General features: G+C 52.1%; 1 protein-coding gene across 2 annotated transcripts; it reads left to right on the top strand.

Annotated features, from left to right (window-relative positions):
* Positions 1-5391: 5391 nt before the first annotated feature.
* C2CD2L (C2CD2 like) lies at positions 5392-15011 on the top strand. 2 transcript variants are annotated; one of them, XM_059415727.1, is made up of 14 exons: positions 5392-6177; positions 8178-8273; positions 8645-8764; positions 8933-9043; positions 9132-9248; positions 9343-9454; positions 9597-9705; positions 10700-10764; positions 10854-10981; positions 11080-11254; positions 11947-12048; positions 12177-12310; positions 12398-12683; positions 13914-15011. In XM_059415727.1, the coding sequence occupies exons 1-14, from the start codon at positions 5824-5826 to the stop codon at positions 14123-14125; spliced, it is 2121 nt and encodes a 706-aa protein (XP_059271710.1). In that variant the 5' UTR covers positions 5392-5823; the 3' UTR covers positions 14126-15011. The 2 variants fall into 2 exon arrangements, with proteins under 2 accessions (XP_059271710.1, XP_059271701.1); XM_059415718.1 differs by having other exon boundaries at positions 12174-12310.
* The last annotated feature ends 3032 nt before the right edge of the window (positions 15012-18043 follow it).

The raw sequence follows: 18043 nt of genomic DNA, 5'->3' as shown, positions 1-18043 counted from the left end.
CCTCCCACTCCTCCCACTCCTCCCACTCCTCCCACTCCTCCCACTCCTCCCACTCCTCCTACTCCATGTTTTCCTTGTCCTCGAGTCAGGTACTTTGCCTTCATCATCCCACCTACTTCTGCCCCCGCAGCAGCAGTAGTTGCCCAGCAACCCAGCGGGGCACTTCACCACTGAAGGGACTGGCAGTGCCCTCCGGTCTTGAATTTAACTCGGGACTTGGCTTTTCCTTGGTCCTCCATTGTGCCAAGCTCCCAAATCGAGGAGGGGAGGCTGTGTCTAAGGAAGCAAGAGACTCAGCCCCACACGTGCCTTCCTGCGGGCCCTCTTCCTCCAGGTTACCGTGCCTTCTGCTTGGCACCTGTGTCCTTGCAAATAACAGTTCACCAGCTTCATTCCCTTTCATTCACCAGCGGGGTCTCAGTGGAAAATGACTTATGTTCCATAGAGAGATAACCACCATCTGGGACTACAGAGACAACTTAAGTATCCCCTCACTTTGTCTGCTCTCGGAAATCCAGAAGTCAGGTTGACTCTTTTTAGGTCGAAGATGGTCTCTCCTGCCTCTCAAAACTACGTGTTAAATGTCCCTCCTACTTGAAGGCAGTTCTAATTAGCAACAAAAACTGCATATGTATGAAATATACTTAATATACATATAGTAATCCCAGTAACATACTTGATAGTATTCCACCAGATTTTCAGTACCTCTTATCCCACAAGTAGTGTGTGTGTGTGTGTGTGTGTGCATACGCACACGCACGTGCGCATGCATACATGCATTTGTGTCTTTTAGACTGGAAACTCCCTAGAGGCAAGTGTTTTCTATTCCACAGAGTATACCCCATGGGGCTAAGGACACAGAGATATATGTATACAAGGCACCCACACAATGAGTCTGTGCCTTAAAGAAGGACAAATGGCAATTGGAGCACATGGAAAGAGCAATTAGTTGTGACCAGGGAAGGTAAGTAGGCTCTCCAAAGATTTCGGTAGGTGGTAAGAGTGGAAGGGCCTCCCGAGTAGGGGAAGTGAGACTCCAGGAGCAGGTGGAAAGGAGGAGCTTGTGGGAGCCTCAGAGGAGGCAGCATTCAGTTATCTTGTTGATCAGGAGCAGGCTGAGACTCCCTGGAGGTTGGAGGGACAGCCTATCTATTTCCTTCCTTATTAGGAGTTCAGTCATAATAAATCTTCCTTCCAACCTGGCATCAGGAACCTCTGACTTTTCTCCAGAGATCATTAGCCACCCCCAACCCACGTACAACCCCCATTTTAACAGGGTTGGGAGGGGACTTGTTCAAAGACAAATCACTAGAAATTCCTCATCCAATATACATGTTACCATCAGAACATGGTTACTGGGGTACTGGCATTACAGTATTTTTGTTCCCATGATGGAATATGCCCAGTTGATTATCAGCCTAATTAGGAGAGACAAACATAGGACTTGGCCACACTTGAAATTTTGTGCCTTTCCTGGTAAAAATTCAAACATTTGCCTGAATGTTAAAGCTGGTTCTAGAATTCACAGATCAGGTGAGTTGTCGGTGGCTTCTGCTGGTTTCTTGGGCTGAGTAAACAACATCTGAGATGCCTGTCTCCTACTAGGAGGCCTGAGTGCCTCCCACTGAGCAAGGCCAATCTGTTGTTAAGTTGGATTGCCTGTCAAAGTCTGTCCCAAATATGTCTTACAGTGCCTAAAAAGTCCATGAGACAGCTTTGGATAGTCTGGGGCAATGACACTTGCAGGACCCTATCTGTGGCTCTTTCCAGGCAGGTGAGTTACTTTTTCCTTTTCTTCCTCCTTCTCCCCTGACAGTGTATCAGAAATTGTTAGCTGAGGAGTGCCTGAGAGGCTCAGTCGTTAAGTCTCTGCCTTTGGCTCTGGTCATGGTCCTGGGGTCCTGGGGTTTAGCTCCCTGCTCAGTGAGGGGCCTGCTTCTCTCTCTCCCACTCCCCCTGCTTGTGTTTCCTCTCTCTGTTCCTCTCAGTCTGTCAAATAAATAAATAAAATCTTTAATAAAAAAAAGTTGTTAGCTGAAAAGCAAGCCCCAAGATCTCCCATTCCATTGAGATAACATGAGCTTTCAAAAGATGCAAACAATATAGAAATTCTTAGTGTTGGCATGTATAAGGGAATGTCTTGTTAGACTTCAAATTACAAAGGATTTACTAATCCCTACTATATTTGTGGGAAACTTTTACATACTGCAGGGACACAAAGTGATATAAATACACTCCCCTTCCCCCCAGCAGAGTCTGCTTTAGCATATTAAAGCATCTTGGTTGAATATGAGAAAAGACAGATGACTGTGACAGGGGCCCCACTCTTTTTTTTTTTTTAAGATTTTATTTATTTATTTGTCAGAGAGAGAGCGAGTGAGAGCGAGCACAGGCAGAGTGGAAGGAAGAGTCAGAGGGAGAAGCAGGCTCCCTGCGGAGCAAGGAGCCCGATGCGGGACTCGATCCCAGGACGCTGGGATCATGACCTGAGCCGAAGGCAGCTGCTTAACCAACTGAGCCACCCAGGCGTCCCCTTTTTTTTTTTTTTTTTTTAAGATTTTATTTATTTGTTTTATTTTATTGGGTTGGGACAGAGGGAGAGGGAGAGAATCCCAAGCAGACTCCACGCTGAGCATAGAACCTGATATGGGGTTCAGTTCCACAACCCCATGATCACGATCTGAGCCAAAACCAAGACTTGAACTGAGCCACCAAGGTGCCCTTATAGGGTCCCCGCTCTTTTTTTTTTTTCCTTAAGATTTTACATATATATTTAAAGATTTTATTTATTTATTTATTTTGACAGAGAGAGTGAGTCAGTACAAGCAGGGGGAGCAGGAGAGGGAGAAGTGCAAGGCTCGATCCCAGGACCCTGAGATCATGACCTGAACGGAAGGCAGACGCTTAACCAACTGAGCTACCCAGGCTCCCCAAGATCTTATATATATTTTTAAAATATTTTATTTATTTCCTTATTTAAGAGAGAGAGAGAGAGCATGCCAGCACAAGCAAGTGGAGCAGCAGGCAGAAGGAGAGAAAGAAGCAGGCTCCCCACTGAGCAGGTTCCATCCCAGAAGATCCCCAGGACCACAACCTGAGCCAAAGACACCCGCTGATGAGCCACCCAGAGACCCAAAGATTTTTTTATATTTGAGAGAGAGAATGAGAGGGAGAGAGCATGAGCAAGGTGAGGGGAAGGAGGAGGGGGGCCAGGGAGAGAGACAAGGGGAACAGGGAGGGAGCCCGCTGAGTAGGGTGTCCAACATGGGCCTCAATCCTAGGACACCAAGGTCATGACCTGAGTAGAAGTCAGACGTTTAACTGACCGAGCCACCCAAGTGGCCTAACAGGGTTACCACTTTATTTTTTATATTTTATTTTTTTTTAAGATTTTATTTATTTATTTGACAGAGAGAGATCACAGATAGGTAGAGAGGCTGGCAGAGAGAGAGAGAGAGAGAGAGAGAGAGAAGCAGGCTCCCCGCCGAGCAGAGAGCCCGATGTGGAACTCGATCCCAGGACCCTGAGATCATGATCTGAGCCGAAGGCAGCGGCTTAACCCACTGAGCCACCCAGGTGCCCCCAGGGTTACCACTTTAAAGCAGCTTCCTCGTGAGTGGGAAAAGCAGACATAAATAATCAGCTAGACTTTAAGACAGAATAAGTGCTAGAGATCTAAGTAACAAGTGGAAGGAAGAGTAGTGGGACTAACATGGGAGACTCACGTGAGACTGAACCATGAAGCAGTATCTGGCCACCCAGAGCCCAGCGCTTAGTGGAGGAGTTCAGGAAATAAATCCAAGAACTCAGAGAACTGAGATCCCTATGAGGTTGGAGGGTTCCTGAAGAAGGATTCCTGGGGAGGAGTGTCTGCATGTGCACCTAGGCAACTTCTTATATAACCTGCTTCCCTAGCTCTAGCCATTTTGCCTAATAACAGCTTACTCTTGGGGTCTGGCCCTGAGTTCTCTCCTCCCTTCATTGCATGTCTTTTTCTCCCTTTATGACTAGAAACTTCATTCTCGGGGCACCTGGCTGGCTCAGTTGGAGAAGCATGAGATTCTTGATCTCAGGATCCTGGGTTTGAGCCCCATGTTGGGTGTAGAGATTAATTTTTTAAAAATTAATAAACTTTTTAAAAATGCTAGGAATCTTCCATGATTTTTGGTGTCCAGTGATGATGCACGGGCAGGGCTATAGCAAGGCTTGTCCATCACCAGCCATCTCCCCATCGTTCCTTACAGTGAATTCCTAGCATCCCAGGCTACCCCACAGCTTCCTCTGGTTCAGGAACCCTGTTGCTGACCTGCCAGATCCTGCCTAGCTCTGCAGCCCCACACTTCAGAAGGCATTGTATTCTCAGATACTCATTCCTTGGACTTACTGACTGTATTGGGGAAAGAGATTAATACCTTCCCTGTTACCTATCTGGGAGCTGAACCCTTGGCCATATGTAGCTGGAGAAGAAGGGTCTTTTGGGGAATGGGGGTTCCTTTGAATCCTGTTGCAAGAGTTCCCTCCCCCTCCCTTCAGAGGGAAATGACAAGCCCCTGTCCTATACAGATGGAATCGACTCCCTCAAATCTAGGAAAAAGGATGGATCCTGAGGCCAGAGTGTACCTGTAGCATCATTTTGTGTGTGTTTGTTGGGATATCACATATTTGGATGGCATCACATTTTCTGGCTGAGTCTATTGATAGTCCACTGCTACACTGCCAGCTCCCTTCTCATTACCACCTCTTCTACACGTGCTCCATAGGCAGGAGCTGTTACTATGGAAATATATTATTTTTAAAAACAGCAACAGCCCCAGGCTTGGGAAGTATCTCCAGAACAAACCCACACTAGCAAGGAGGTTAATAGGGTGTTCCTGAATCCCAGCTCCTAGTGGGAGGGAGGTGGTGGTGGTGGAGGGGGCTTAATATTCCATGTTCTATTCTCAGAGTCTACCAGGTTCAGGTTCTTTCCGGTCAGTATCTCCTGGACTACTGCCAGGCACTTCTATCTGGGAGGGATGCTCTGCACTTATTTATCCAGGGCCTTGTTTAAGCCAAGAAATGGGAAGGTGCTGAGCCTGACGGTGTTGAGAGAAGGGGGCGACGCTATCCACGGGGTTCAGGTCCTTCTTAACCCCCACAACGCGTCTAAACTAGAAATCTAAGCTGCGCAGAGGAAATCAGAGGCGGTATCTCAAGTGAGTGAAGTTACTCCTGCTGTGAGCTCAGGGGAAGGGGAGTACCCCGATTTCAGTATGGGGCGGGGTGGTCAAAGATCCCGCCTATTTTCAACCCCGGAACCTCCTCCACTCTGTGTGGTCCTCCCGCCCTTCTCCAAGCCCTGGAGCCCCGGGCTCGCCAAGCCCCGCCCAGCGCGGGTGCGGCTCCTTTAAGGGCGGGGGGGGGGGCGGGGCGCCGGCCGTGTTGTCAGTGTCAGCTTTGCGCACGCAGCCCTTCCGGAGCCGGTGCCGGTCCTCGATCCCCCACGTCTCTGCAGACGAGTCCCCGCCCGGGTCCGGGAGGGCCCGCGCCGTGGGAGGAGTCGGGCGCTGGCCGGAGACTAACCCAGGTCGGACTGCCGGACCAACCAAGGAGGGAACCGGCCCGCGCAAAGAGGGACCTCGACGTCGCGACCCCCCAGGACTCCTCTCATCGATCTGTGTGTGGCACCCGCTAGTTCCGGACACCCAGCCCCGCAGAGCCCCCGAGCCCGCGCGCGCCCAGCCCCGGGGGAGCCCGCCCCCGCCCCGCGGCCCGCCCGGGCCATGCTCCCCCGGGGCAGCGGCTGAGCCCGAGCCGGGGCCCGGATCGGAGCCCGCGCGGAGCATGGATCCGGGCTGGTGGCAGCAGGACGTGGGCTGGGCGGCTCTACTGATCCTTTTCGCCGCCTCGCTGCTCACGGTGTTTGGCTGGCTGCTACAGTATGCCCGGGGCTTGTGGCTGGCGCGGGCCCGTGGGGGCCGGGGCCCGGGACCCGCCTTAGCTGCGGAGCCCGCGGGCTCCCTGCGGGAGCTGGGCGTATGGCGCTCGCTGCTGCGGCTGCGGCCGACTCGGGCCGGCGCCCCGGAGGAGCCGGGCGTCCGGGGCCTCCTGGCTTCGCTCTTCGCCTTCAAGTCTTTCCGAGAGAACTGGCAACGGGCTTGGGTGCGAGCGCTGAACGAGCAGGCCTGCAGGGACGGGGTGAGTTGGAAAGGAGCGCCTGAGTGTTCCCCTCACTCAGCCTTTCCTTCCAAGGGAGGGAGGGAGGTCTGCTTGTGCCTGGAGGGCCAGATGGGGGTGGGGATCAGCTGGAGAACCCTATGGCTTCTCTTCCCCTCTGGGATTAGAGAAAAGGGTGCAGGTGAGGCTGGAGGTTGTGGAAATCTAACCATGTCCCATATTCTGTATTCTGTGGTGGAGGTACTCTCTGGCTCCAAACCCCAGCACAAGTTGCTGTTCTCATAGCAACGCTAATACCTGGGCCTGAAGGCACTTCCGTGTAGCCTGGGTGCTGGCTGTGTTGGAGGAACAGGGATAGCAGGGAAACAAGTGCACCTGCGGAAGGAATTTGCCTGGTCCTCATGCCACCACACCCAGTTAACATTTCATGCCCCTAATCCCTGGTTTGACCAGGCAGATAGATCCCCAAGGAGCCTGAATTACCAACCCCACCAAGCCTTTAGTAATTTTACTGATACAGACTAGCACATCCTCCTTTTTGCTGACCTGCTGTATATATATTGAGGAAAAGGTGTTAAGGTGGAGAGCAGATCTGTGCCCTTCTCAGTGGATGAGCCTGGAGCTGCCCCTTGAGGGTCAGTCACAAACCAGCCCAACCTACTTCCTCCCATTGCACCATGGGCATCTGGTCTCCCAGGAAGTAGGGCAGGAAGCGTGGTCATAAGACTGAGGTAGGGTGGGAGGTAGAGGCCTCCCTGTCATGGGGCCCTCTCCCATCCTGGCGCAGTGATCTCTCTTCGCCCTCACTGTCTATCAGCCTTCTGCCCAGAGGGTTCTTTAGCTCCAGCTCCCACTAGGGCTTTGCTAGCTCCCCAGATGCCTGGAAGCAAACGTGGCCACGCAAGAAGTTGCCCAGTCTCCTCTGTCCAGCTAGCCAGCAGAAAGCCAGACGGCTTCTGTTAGTCCACATCTTGAACTCATCCCTCCACCCAGTTTTTCCTGTACCTTGTCCCTAGGTCAGGAGTGGCTCCTCGGGACAGCTGACTCAGCTGGACATTGGCCTCCCTTGCAGGGGGTGGGGAGATTGGGGTTCCAAGCATCCATCTCCCCATCTCCCTGGGCCTGGCCTTCAAACAAGCCAGCAACAGGAACAGAGAAGTTGGTATTCTCTGATTTGCCAGGCTCATGAGTCCCGTGAATTTGTTTCCTCCCATCCCAAGACCCAGGGAAGGGCAGCCAGCTCAATTTGTGCCCCCTCCTCAATTCTTCTTCCCATCTTCTCTCTGGATGGTGCTTCAGTAGGCTGTTTCCATTGCTGTGTAAGAATTAGGAAGCTCTTTCAAGACCTAAGCTAAGCAGCTTTCTGCTGCCTAATACCACCCTGCTGTTTGCCTTGAGGAATTAGCTCGGTCCTGGACCCTTGAGCCATCTGAGCTTGCTTTTCTTCCCAGTCCCTCTGGGAAAGTTCCCCAAGGCCATGCTGAGCTAGTCTTCAACCCCAACAATATGGATAGGGTCATACCCTTGAATGTCCGCATCCTACTTATATCTGGAAGAAGCCTTAGCCTCGTTTCTTCAACTCTTATCTTGACTCAAGTGGCCTTGCTTCCTTTACCCTTAGTTCAGCCGTGTCCCTCTCTCCCCAGTTATATGTATGTGCCAACCAAAACCTTTATTACGATTTTTTTCTATGCACACCTTTCTTTGGGGGTAGGTTGGGGGATGAAGAAGAAGGTGAGGGGAGAAGAGGGAGGCTCCTGATAATTCCAGGAGAAATCTAGGGTCTTCTGCTCAAGGTGATTTGATCTTTGAGGTGGTCTAGCTCCAGGGCTCTCCCTAGTAACTGCAGGCCCCAGAGGGGTGTGGTTCTAGGGGAACACTTCCTGTCCTAAAGCCCTGAGCCAAGGAGGGGCCAGCAGCCAGCCTGCAGCAGTGCCAGGGCCCAGCCAATAACTGAGCAGGCCAGCCCTGTGGGGGGGCAGCTCCAGAGACCTGAGCCTCTGTCCACATTACTCCCTCAGAGTTCCATCCAAATTGCCTTTGAGGAGGTGCCCCAGGTCCCACCCAGAGCCAGCATTAGTCATGTGACCTGCGTAGACCAATCGGACCGCACCATGGTAAGGGTTTGTGGGGCACTGCCTTCCACAGGGCCTGAGGGGGGGCTGATCCCAAGAGTTCTTTTTAGTCTGAGGGCTCTTCACTTGGAGTCTCTAAATGCCTTTGGCATCCAAGGACTGGGTTCGGGAGGTCTGAGAGCCGCATTCAAATTACATGCGTAATGGGGCATATGTGTATGTATCTGCATTTTTCTGGACATGGAGTCTTTGGGTTTTATTTAATTCTTTTATGGGCTTGTGACCCCAAAGAAGTGAAGTCCCAAGGAAAAGCAGGTGGGGTGGGCTCTTTATAGGGCAGAGCGAAGCAGGGTTGAGCCCCCGTCCTCTCATCACACCTGACCTTCGTTGTCTCCGTGCCTTGCTGGTCTCAGGTGCTGCATTGCCAGCTCTCTGCTGAGGAGGTGATGTTCCCAGTCTCTGTGACCCAGCAGTCCCCCGCTGCCGTCTCCATGGAGACCTACCACGTCACTCTGACACTGCCACCAACACAGGTGGAGGGGGATGTGGGAAACCGAGTTGGGCAGGGGGTGGTTCAAGGCCTCAGCCTTGCATTTGGGTTCCTCTCTGGGACAGAATCAGGGAAGGGAGGGTCCTGGGGAGTAGGGAGTCAGTTGGAGGCATGAGGCAAGTCAACCCACCCCTTTGTCCATCCCCCGCAGTTAGAAGTCAGCCTGGAGGAAATCCCTGATGAGGGGCTGCTCGTGTCCTGGGCCTTTACTGATCGCCCAGACCTCAGCCTGACGGTGCTGCCCAAGCTGCAGGCCAGGGAGGTAAGGGGGCAGGCTGGGGTGGAAGAGGCAGAGCAGGGAGGCTATGCAGAGCTGGGGGCCCCATCTCTTTGTTCTCTTCACCATGCAGAGAGGCGAGGAGCAGGTGGAGCTCTCCACGATTGAAGAATTGATTGAGGACGCCATCGTCAGCACCCAGCCGGCCATGATGGTCAACCTCAGGGCTTGCTCTGTGCCTGGAGGCCCGGTAAGTAAGTCCTCAAAGCAAATCATTTGTAAGCAGAATGTCCCCAGTGTGCTCTGTTGGGATTCCTGTTCTTTTTACCTCCTTCTGCTCTTAGGTGCCCAGTGAGAAGCCACCCATGGTGCCCCAGGCACAGCCTGCCATCTCCAGACCTACACGGTTATTCCTACGGCAGCTTCGAGCATCTCACCTGGGAAGTGAGTTGGAAGGTAAGAGCCAGAAGCAGCTGGGGGACTGCCAAGGCTATGGGTGCAGGTGTTCCCTGCCCTTCTGCCAAGGGTGTGGCTTCATTATTCCTCAGTGGCTTCCTGTCTTTGATCTGAGCATCATCTAATTTCTGGTTCCTCCCAGGCACTGGGGAACTGTGCTGTGTAGCTGAGCTCGACAACCCAGTGCAACAGAAGTGGACCAAGCCCGTGAGCGCTGGTCCCGAGGTGGAGTGGACTGAGGACCTGGCCCTGTAAGGAGTGACTCCTCCACCCCCACCCCTGCTCTCATGGGCAGACTGAGGATCAAACCCTTCCAGCATAGCTCTGGCATGAATCAGCTCTGCTGTCAGTATACTCTTTTGTGAACCCCAATTGTATGCCAGGCCCTGGCCTAGGTCCTGGGGATACGAACATGACCAAGTTGATTGCCGGCTCCAGGCAGAGATAGATGTACATAAAGAAGATGGGATAAGAGCTCCAGTCAAGATTTGCCCTGGGCATGCTTAAGTGGGGGAGATTAATTCCCACAGGGGGCTAATAAAGATCAGAGTAGGCTTCCTGGAGGAGGTGGCATTTAAACCACACCTTACAGCAAGAATAGGATTTCAGGGGCACCTGGGTGGCTCAATGGGTTAAAGCCTCTGCCTTCGGCTCAGGTCACGATCCCAGGGTCCTAGAATTGAGCCCCGCATCCGGCTCTTTTCCTCCTCTCTCTCTCAGCCTACCTGTGATCTCTCTCTGTCAAATAAATAAAATCTTTAAAAAAAAAAAAAAGAATAGGATTTCAACAGAATGTGACAGAAAAGTGTTTTTGGCAGAGGAAACAGCCTGAGCAAAGGGAAGGGGGTGGTTTGACATAGAGAGAGAGAGAGAGACAGGGAGGGCAAGACCAGGGAGGATCCATGCCCAGTGTACTGCGCAGAACCCTGTCCTATTCCCTTGGTAAGAGAGGGTGTTTGTTTTTCCATTTTTTAAAAAATTTCATTGATTTAAGTGATCTCTCCACCCAATGTGGGGCTCCATCTCATGACCCTGACATCAGGAGTCACGTGCTCTTCCACAACTCAGCTGGCCAGGTGCCCCTGGAAGAGAGAATATTTTTGGAGAGCAGGAGTTAATCCAATTGGAGCCCTTGTTCCTGCTTGTTTATGTACATCCCTCTTTGCCTCTGGCTTGTGATCAGTTCGAGGGTGGGTTTGGTTTGCTAATTGTCACCCTCCCTGCCTCACTTCCCCTTGGCCACAGGGATCTGGGCCCCCAGAGCCGGGAGCTGAGCCTCAAAGTGCTGAAGAGCAGCAGCTGCGGAGACTGTGAGTAAGGGGCAGGGAGGAGCCCCTCTGCTGGGTGCTGAGTGGGGTCTGGTCATGGGCCCAGCTCACAATGCTGTCCCTTTCCCCAGCTGAAATCTTGGGCCAGATCACACTGTCTGTGGGCCCCCCTTCCAGACCTCTGTCCCGAAGACAGGTCTGCCCACTCACCCCTGGGCCGGGAAAAGCCCTGGGACCTGCGGCCACCATGGCAGTAGAGGTAAGAAGCTGAGCCCAGGGGGGTTGACCAGAGGACACTGGGGACTGGGGAAGGGCAGTCTTTGAGTTCCGCCTCTTTGCTCTTCCCCTTCTGGGCAGCTTCAGTATGAGGAGGGCTCCCCCCGGAACCTGGGCACTCCAACTCCCTCCACTCCACGCCCCAGCATCACACCCACCAAGAAGATCGAGCTAGACCGGACCATCATGCCTGATGGCACCATTGTGACCACAGTCACCACCGTCCAGTCCCGGCCCCGTGTAGAAGGGAAACTAGGTAAAGAGAAGGGAGCCCAGTTCGAGCCAGGGTCCCCTGGCTGCAGACCTGTGTGGGGCAGGGAAGGGCAAGGGAAGCCCTAATTCCAGCTCCTCCTGTTTTCCAGCCACAACTTCCATCCACAATCTTTGTCTCTCAGACCTCCCCTTACATCCTTCCTTTTCCCCACTGTTCCTCTCCCGCCAACCATCCTGGGATCCTGGGTCTGCCGGGCCCTCCTGCAGGACCCTTGCCCTTCTGTCTCTCCCGTTCCCTGCTGTCTTTTCACAGGTCTCCTGCCAGCCCTTTCCCCAGACCCAGGCACCTAGTTGTCCCTCCCTCTACCCTCAACCTTCTAGCACCTTTGGGATCTGCCAACTAACCCAGTGACCTCTGTGATACTTGTCTCACTCCTGGGGGCCCTCCATGACATTCTTCCCATCTCTGGGGGCCCCAAGGGGCTCCCTCTGCCCCCAGGCATCTTCATGGTATCTCCCCACGCCCTGGGTGGGCCCCACGACCCTTCCCCACACTCCCATTGGTTCCCATGGTGTCTTTTTGCCCCCCTGGCATCTTATTAATCACCCTCGTGATTAACTGTCCCTTAGGCACCCCTGCCCTCTGAGTCAGCCAAAGCCTGCATCTCAATACAGTAGGGGGTGGGGGCCACTTTAAGGCACCTCCCAGCTCACTGACCCTCCCCCACCCACCAGACTCCCCCTCCCGCTCCCCGTCCAAGGTGGAGGTGACTGAGAAGACGACAACTGTGCTGAGTGAGAGCAGCGGCCCCAGCAGTACCTCCCACAGCAGCAGCCGTGAGTGGGGGGATCGGGAGGTGTGAGTGTCGGAGGGCACGGGGGCCCCAGAGTCAAGAAGCCATTTTGTGTGGGACCCAGGAGCCAGGGAGCAGTCAGGTTATCCAGCCTCTGTACCCCCCCAGCAGGGGAGAGCCACCTTTCCAACGGCTTGGACCCTGTCGCAGAGACAGCGATTCGTCAGCTCACTGAGCCCAGCGGGCGGGCAGCCAAAAAGACACCCACCAAGCGTAGCACTCTTATCATCTCTGGCGTTTCCAAGGTAACATGGCTCTGAGGAGAGGAGCTGGGATAGGGAGAAAGCCCTGATGGGTCACTCCTGCCCATTAAAACATGTCGCTCCTGCCAGGTGCCCATTGCTCAGGACGAGTTGGCACTATCTCTGGGCTATGCGGCATCTCTGGACGCCTCCATGCAGGAGGACGCAGGAACCAGTGGGGGTCCCTCCTCCCCGCCCTCAGACCCACCAGCCACGTCCCCAGGACCCCTCGATGCCCTCTCCAGCCCCACCAGCGTCCAGGAAGCAGATGAGACAACACGTTCGGACATTTCTGAGAGGCCATCTGTGGATGACGTTGAGTCGGAAACAGGGTCTACCGGTGCGCTGGAGACCCGCAGCCTCAAGGATCACAAAGGTGGGGAGACATTGGCAGCACCCCCTCCCTTTCTTTTATGCCCAGTATCAGGACCTGGGTCCTACTGGACACTTAGGGGAATGGGATTCTCAACCCAGTTTTGCCTTCTCCTTCCTCCGCTAAGGGATCCCCAGAGTTCCCAGCCTGTTTCAGCCAAGCCAGAGTAGAGAAGGAAAACTTACTGCCTAGGCTCCTGGCCTGGGTCTGACAGGCCACCAGTGACAGCAAGGGATGCCGGAGTCGTTCTCTTTACCTACACTTTTCTTCTTGGGTCTAAGCACATATGTTCTCTCCTATGGTTTTCTTTTCTTTTTTTTTTTAAGATTTTATTTATTTATTTGACAGAGAGAGATCACACGTAGGCAGAGAGGCAGGCAGAGAGAGGAAGGGAAATAGGCCTCCCGCTGAGCAGAGAGCCTGATGTGGGACTCGATCCCAAGACCCTGAGATCATGACCTGAGCCGAAGGCAGCGGCTTAACCCACTGAGCCACCCAGGCGCCCCTCCTATGGTTTTCTTTTTTTCCTCCCTGCCGCCTTCCATTCTGTACTCTCTTCCTTATGAGTATAAGGAATCCTACCCCGGGATCAACTCTAGAAATGTCCTTCTAGCAGCCACATGGCTGGCCCAGGGATTGGCGTGGTGCTTTTCTCACTTCTAAGGATGAGGGGCTTGCCCCCCACATTTTTATCCCTCTGCCAATGAGTCTGTCAACCACAAATGTATTTAACTGTGACTTAAGCCTTCATCACTTCTTGGGATAATGAGATTCCTAAGTCCAAAGCCCGCTGTGTAAGCACTTTTCTCATTATGTTGGTTCTGAATTTACCTCCCTGAGGTTTTCCAGCTGCCCCGCTTCCTGCTTACATCCTGGAATTTGGTTGACGAGTCAGTGCCTACCTTGTCCTTCTATGACTTTATGGGCTTTTAGGAGTACCCTCTGCTCAGCCTTTGTCTTCCCATAGTAGAAGCCCAGTTGTCAGTCTGGTGCTCAGCGGCAGTAGCCAGCAGTGCACACATGAATCCCATAAGCACCTCCATTTTTCTCCTTAGGAAAGATAGAAGGCATATTTTGTCTCTACTTTCTTTTGTAAGGAAGCCTGGCTTTTAGACAGAGGAACTGCTTCTGTATCTTCAACCCCTGCTTGCTTGGTCCTTTCTCTGCTCCCCATCTCACCCCATGCGAGCTGTGCCCCCTCTTTCTGCCTCAGCCTCCCCTCTTCCCCCACAGTGAGTTTCCTGCGCAGTGGCACGAAGCTTATCTTCCGCCGGAGGCCTCGCCAGAAGGAAGCTGGTCTGAGCCAATCACACGACGACCTCTCCAACACCACGGCCACACCCAGTGTCCGAAAGAAGGCCGGCAGCTTTTCTCGCCGCCTTATCAAGCGCTTTTCCTTCAAATCCAAACCCAAGGCCAATGGCAATCCCAGCCCCCAGCTCTGAGGGCCCTTCTCACATCCTGAGCTAGGAGAGGGCAGGAGTCCTCTCAGCCCACCCCCCACATCCTCTTCCATTCCCCTTCCTGGATTCCCAACAGCCTGGGCCAGGGAAGCCCTCTGGGTTCCAGGAAGCCCTGTGCACCCTGGGCTGTGGGGCCAGTTGGAAGGGTACTTGCAACGGGAAGCATGAGACAGGCGGGCACCCGTTGCTGAGGACGCCGAAGAGGGAGTGGGTGGCTGGGAGTGAGAGGAGGGCTCCGTCCCTGCACATGTGGGCATTCCTCAGAACTGGTTGCCTGCTGTTGACATTGGCCCCTCAGAGGAGCCCCAGGGTGCTCAGCTCCTCAGCTGGTCCTTCCTCCCCTATTTATTCTCTTTTCTATTTATATGTGTGGTCCAGGACCCTCAGCGAACAGATCAGAGAGGGCATTTCTCCCAGGTGACCCTTCTTTTCCTGTCCCAGGAGGGTAGGCAGTTAATTCCCTTTGGGACAGGACTCCCATGTCTCCCTCAGGTCCCCACTCTGACCAGCACCAGTGTCTGCCTCTGGGGACATTGGCAGCTCACAGAAAGCCGGGCCGGTGCCCTGGAAGGGGGGCAGGTACTCCCCACCTCCCTGCCTCCCCTTCTGCTCCTCATCCTTCCCTCTTCTTTATTACTGTTTTTGTACTTGATGCCTTCTCCGTGAGCAGTGGCTCTGTTGGAAGGAGGGAGCCAGGAGCTGGGTGGAAGCCTTCCCCAGAGAAATGGCTTCAGGGGCTTCATTAAAGACTGTGATGATAATGGCACAAGAGCAGGGCTACACCTCTGTGTGTTGGGAGATGATGATGTCCATTGCTGTGTGATGGCTTGGAATTTAATTTATTAAATTAAAGTCAAATTGGAGTTTATGAAGTGGTTATCCTTTGAAAGGTCAGTGAGCAGCAAAGCTGTGGCATTGGTAGGGTGGGAAGATCAGGGACGGGGGGCCCAGATAGTGTGGTGGGGTAGATGACACACATGTTGGGTCTGTTAAGAAGTTCATGCAGGGAAGAAGGGATACGTGGAGAGACGATGGGAGAACGAGTCTTTGAGGGGTGAAGTCATAGCAAAAAACATCAATCAGAGAAAAAAGTAAAAAAACTCGTACAGGCATCTTCATTCCCCTTTCTTGAATAGGCTGCTCCTTCCAGGATATGATAGGATCCTAAGCATGGATTCTGGATCTAGATGGCCTAGATTTGAGTCTCAGCTCTTCTACCTGTGTGACCTCGGGCAAGTTATGTTACCACAGAGTGCCTCAGTTTTTTCATCTGTAAAATGGGAACTGTGATAGTAGCTATGACTTGGTTGTGGCTGAGAAGTAAATGCATGAAGTGCTTACTATTCTGCTGGCATATGGTCAATGCTGAATAAGTGCTAACTGTTGCCTCACAAGAGACAGATTGGGAGGGGGAAGTCTTATAAAGGTTTCATCATACTGAAAAGTCTTTCATTCCTAAATATGGCCAAGCTTCAGGGAGTTCTGGCTGCTAGCAAATTCTTCACTCCTGGTTCCTGTTCTTTGGGACCTTACCCAGGATTTGAACCAGGGAAGCTGCTGCAGGATGTCAGACAGAGCCCTGGACGGGGGAAAGAAAGCCTGAATGTACCACAGACAACACCAAGTGACCTTGGACAGACCAAGGTCTTTCTGGACCTTCTGGACCTCCACTTCCTCATCCCTAAAATGAAGAGTGACGTAGATAATCATTCAGGTCACCTCCAGCCTCACCATTCTAACTGACTTATATCACAGGGTGTTTAGGGCACATGCCTTTGGGTAGGCAGCATGGAACTGTCAATTTTTCCCATGTCCCATCCATACTAATCACCGAATATAGGATTTTATTTATTTATTTATTTATTTGATAGAGAGAGAGCGCACCAGCAGAGTGAGGGGCAGAGGAGAAGCAGACTCCCAGTTGAGCAGGGAGCCTTAGAGGGGGCTCAGTCATAGAACTTGCTCTGAGTCCAGTGCAGACACTTAACCACCTCGCCTCCCAAATGTAGTATTTTTTTAAAAGATTTTATTTATTTATTTGACAGAGAAAAGATCACAAGTAGGCAGAGAGGCAGGCAGAGAGAGAGGGGAAAGCAGGCTCCCCGCTGAACAGAGAGCCCGATTCAGGGCTAGATCCCAGGACCCTGAGATCATGACCCGAGCTGAAGGCTGAGGATTAACCCACTGAGCCACCCAGGTGCCCCCTGAATATAGGATATTTAGTAAGAGTGGCAGAGTATGGATGTTTGAGTAATTTAGATATAGTAAAATGCTCAACTCTAGGTCAAGAAAACTCAGAGATTTATCAATCTGTTTCCCTTGATCTAAGAAGTAGCTTATTTACCGAGAATAAAGAACAAATCTCAGGATATGCCTGAGTTTTCAAACCAAAATTGTAGCTTGTTTTCAAGAGAAGCAGATTGAGATGGAAGTAAATAATGCTAGACAGCAAGATGTGGTCTAAAATTCTGGAGTCATGTATGGATCCCAGAGCTATCCTGAAATTTTTGCTCTGTAAAAATTGGTTTGAATCTACATAGCTCTGTGAATGAATTTTTCTTCATGAAATTGCTAAATTAAAGCTAAAAACCATCTTCAATGGTGTAAATCTGAATTAAAAGAAGGTTGGCATTTTGTGTATTACTATAACTGTGCTTTTGAAGGAATGAAGTTGATAAGCTATATTTTTATTACTTCAGAATTATAGTTTTTAAAAAACCCGATTTTAAAATAGGGACAACGCCATAGTCCACTGTTAGTAACAAACTTCATGCACAAATTTCTGATTTTACTCTGACTTTGTCATTTTTAACAGTGTCTTTCATTTATATTGAACATTTAATGTGTTTTCTGATTATATGAATCATACAGGCTTATTTTTAGGTTAGAAAAATACAGAAAAATGTAACAAAATAAATCTCAAGCCCAATGAACTTTACTAAGGTACATTATTTAACAAATATGTCTCAAACCCTGGTAGGCTAAGTGATGGAGTCACGTGGGTGAAGAGCACATACAACCCCTGCCCTCCCCTACTGGAAGACTTGGGAAAAGAAGCATCTTCACTGAGACCAGAAGAATGAGTAGGAGTCAATCAGATACATGTCAGAGGGGGAGAAGGGGGAAGATGGCATCAGGCAGAGGAAACAGCAAGTACAAGGCAGGAAAGGTAAAAGGCGGCTAGGTGTGGTCGAGAAACCGCAAGAAACTGGGCTGGAGAGCAGAAAGAGAGGACCAGGACAAAAGACACGGTTGCAGTATGCAGGACTCAGATATCGAAGGGTCTAGAAAGCCTCAGTTTGGTTTGGGGTTTTTGCCTCTGGGCCACAGAAGGCCTTGAAGTGTTGAAAGCAGGGTCGTGGTTTAACAGAATTTCTTCGTGGGGAAGGTCTTGTAAGGAAGGGAGAGTGCACGCGATGGAACCAGGTAGTGTAGACATGGGCCTGGGCGTCGTTAATAGACGAGCGAGGGGACGGCGAAGGGTTGGGGGGCGTGAATTTGAGAGCTCCCGTGTTTAAGAAGTTAAAATTCACAGGACTTGGGCGGAGGATGGTAGGTAACGGATGAGGGAGGAATCAGGGAGGACTGCTGCTGGGTTTCTGGTTTGAAGGAGTGGATAGATAACGCGGCTGTTCACTGAGTCTCGGAAGAGGAGAGGTGGTGGAGGGAAAAGATGGCACTGGAATACCGATATTTAAGAAATCAGAGTAAGAGGGTGAGGGTAGAGGTAGAACTTCAGTTTGGGTCGACAGGGGCTGACAGCTCGGTGCACGCAGCCCTGCGCGCAGCTGCCACCGCCTCCCGCTCCTCTTCCCCGCGCTCGCCTGCAGCTAACGCCGTAAGCCAAGAGAGGAAAGAGAGCCCGCGCTCGGCGATCAGCTCGAGCCCCGCGCAGGCCCA

Source organism: Mustela nigripes, chromosome 1, assembly GCF_022355385.1.
Source record: "Mustela nigripes isolate SB6536 chromosome 1, MUSNIG.SB6536, whole genome shotgun sequence".
In the NCBI taxonomy this organism is placed as follows: Eukaryota; Metazoa; Chordata; class Mammalia; order Carnivora; family Mustelidae; genus Mustela; species Mustela nigripes.
This window is presented reverse-complemented; position numbering and strand designations above follow the sequence as displayed.

Bases quoted from the DNA above. Each gene is read 5' to 3' on its own strand.
- C2CD2L (XM_059415718.1), top strand. From the start codon at position 5,824: ATGGATCCGGGCTGGTGGCAGCAGGACGTGGGCTGGGCGGCTCTACTG. The intron at 9,044-9,131 runs GTAAGGGGGCAG...TTCACCATGCAG, and splicing joins CCAAGCTGCAGGCCAGGGAG to AGAGGCGAGGAGCAGGTGGA. The intron at 12,684-13,913 runs GTGGGGAGACAT...CTTCCCCCACAG, and splicing joins CAGCCTCAAGGATCACAAAG to TGAGTTTCCTGCGCAGTGGC.